Raw genomic sequence first — 1,025 nt, forward strand, 5'->3', positions numbered from 1 at the left:
GACAGCTACACCATAACCAGCAACCATTCGTCCAGAGAAGTTCGGGACACAGACAGCTACACCATAACCAGCAACCATTCGTCCAGAGAAGTTCGGGACACAGACAGCTACACCATAACCAGCGACCATTCGTCCAGAGAAGTTCGGGACACAGACAGCTACATTATAACCAGCAACCAGTCGTCCAGAGAAGTTCGGGACACAGACAGCTACACCATAACCAGCAACCATTCGTCCAGAGCCGTTCGTTCCTTTTCCGTGACATTCCTGTCTACTCCAGCGTCCCCCCACATAGACCATAGGTAGCCCACCACTTTGGTCGGCTCGTGCGCCGGGGCAAAGCGAACCAAGCTGCTGCTCACATACATCCATACAGTCCACAAGGTATCAAAGTGGTGTCCCAATCCTACCAAGTTACTGCTAACCCCAGATAAAGTCAACCGATTTAAGGCAGGGGTGCGCATTTGGAATGTGTGATCTACCTCTGAGGTTACAATCGGCCATGTGTGTGATGTTTGGGGTGTCTCTGAGTACGAAATCATGAGCAAGATACCTATCCTTGTGCTACAGCACACTAATGGCGTATCAGTCGTTCACCTCGAGATATCTACAATCTACACCGTCTATAGAGACCAAGAGGATATCTACAATCCTCTCTGTCTATAGAGACCTCGAGATATCTACAATCTTCACTGTCTATAGAGACCTCGAGATATCTACAATCCTCACTGTCTATAGAGACCTAGAGATATCTACAATCTTCTCTGTCTATAGAGTGTCCACAGAGATCAAGAAGATTTGTCTGGAGAGTGGGCCACTGTTCTGCGAGCTGTCGGAACAGCCACTGTCATCACATTGGCAACGTCTTTACATCGGAACACGCTGTTGGTATCGTCTGCAAACAGGGAGACGCAATTACCATGTAGAATGAGCACAGGCTTAAATATCAGCTACATGTGGATTTGCGAAAGGTTCTGACTATGCTGCAAATTTCGTCCTCGGTCCAATAATAGGCATATATGTAT

The 1,025-nt window shown here is 47.6% G+C and overlaps 1 protein-coding gene across 1 annotated transcript; it reads right to left on the reverse strand.

The window, feature by feature from the left end:
• Positions 1-209: 209 nt before the first annotated feature.
• On the reverse strand, positions 210-464 carry SARC_17116 (hypothetical protein; the record flags this gene model as incomplete). The annotated part of the gene is made up of 1 exon (XM_014288783.1): positions 210-464. One exon carries the CDS (start codon positions 462-464, stop codon positions 210-212), a length of 255 nt encoding a protein of 84 aa, XP_014144258.1.
• Positions 465-1,025: the final 561 nt, after the last annotated feature.

Source organism: Sphaeroforma arctica (assembly GCF_001186125.1).
Source record: "Sphaeroforma arctica JP610 unplaced genomic scaffold supercont1.9801, whole genome shotgun sequence".
Lineage (NCBI taxonomy): Eukaryota > Ichthyosporea > Ichthyophonida > Sphaeroforma > Sphaeroforma arctica.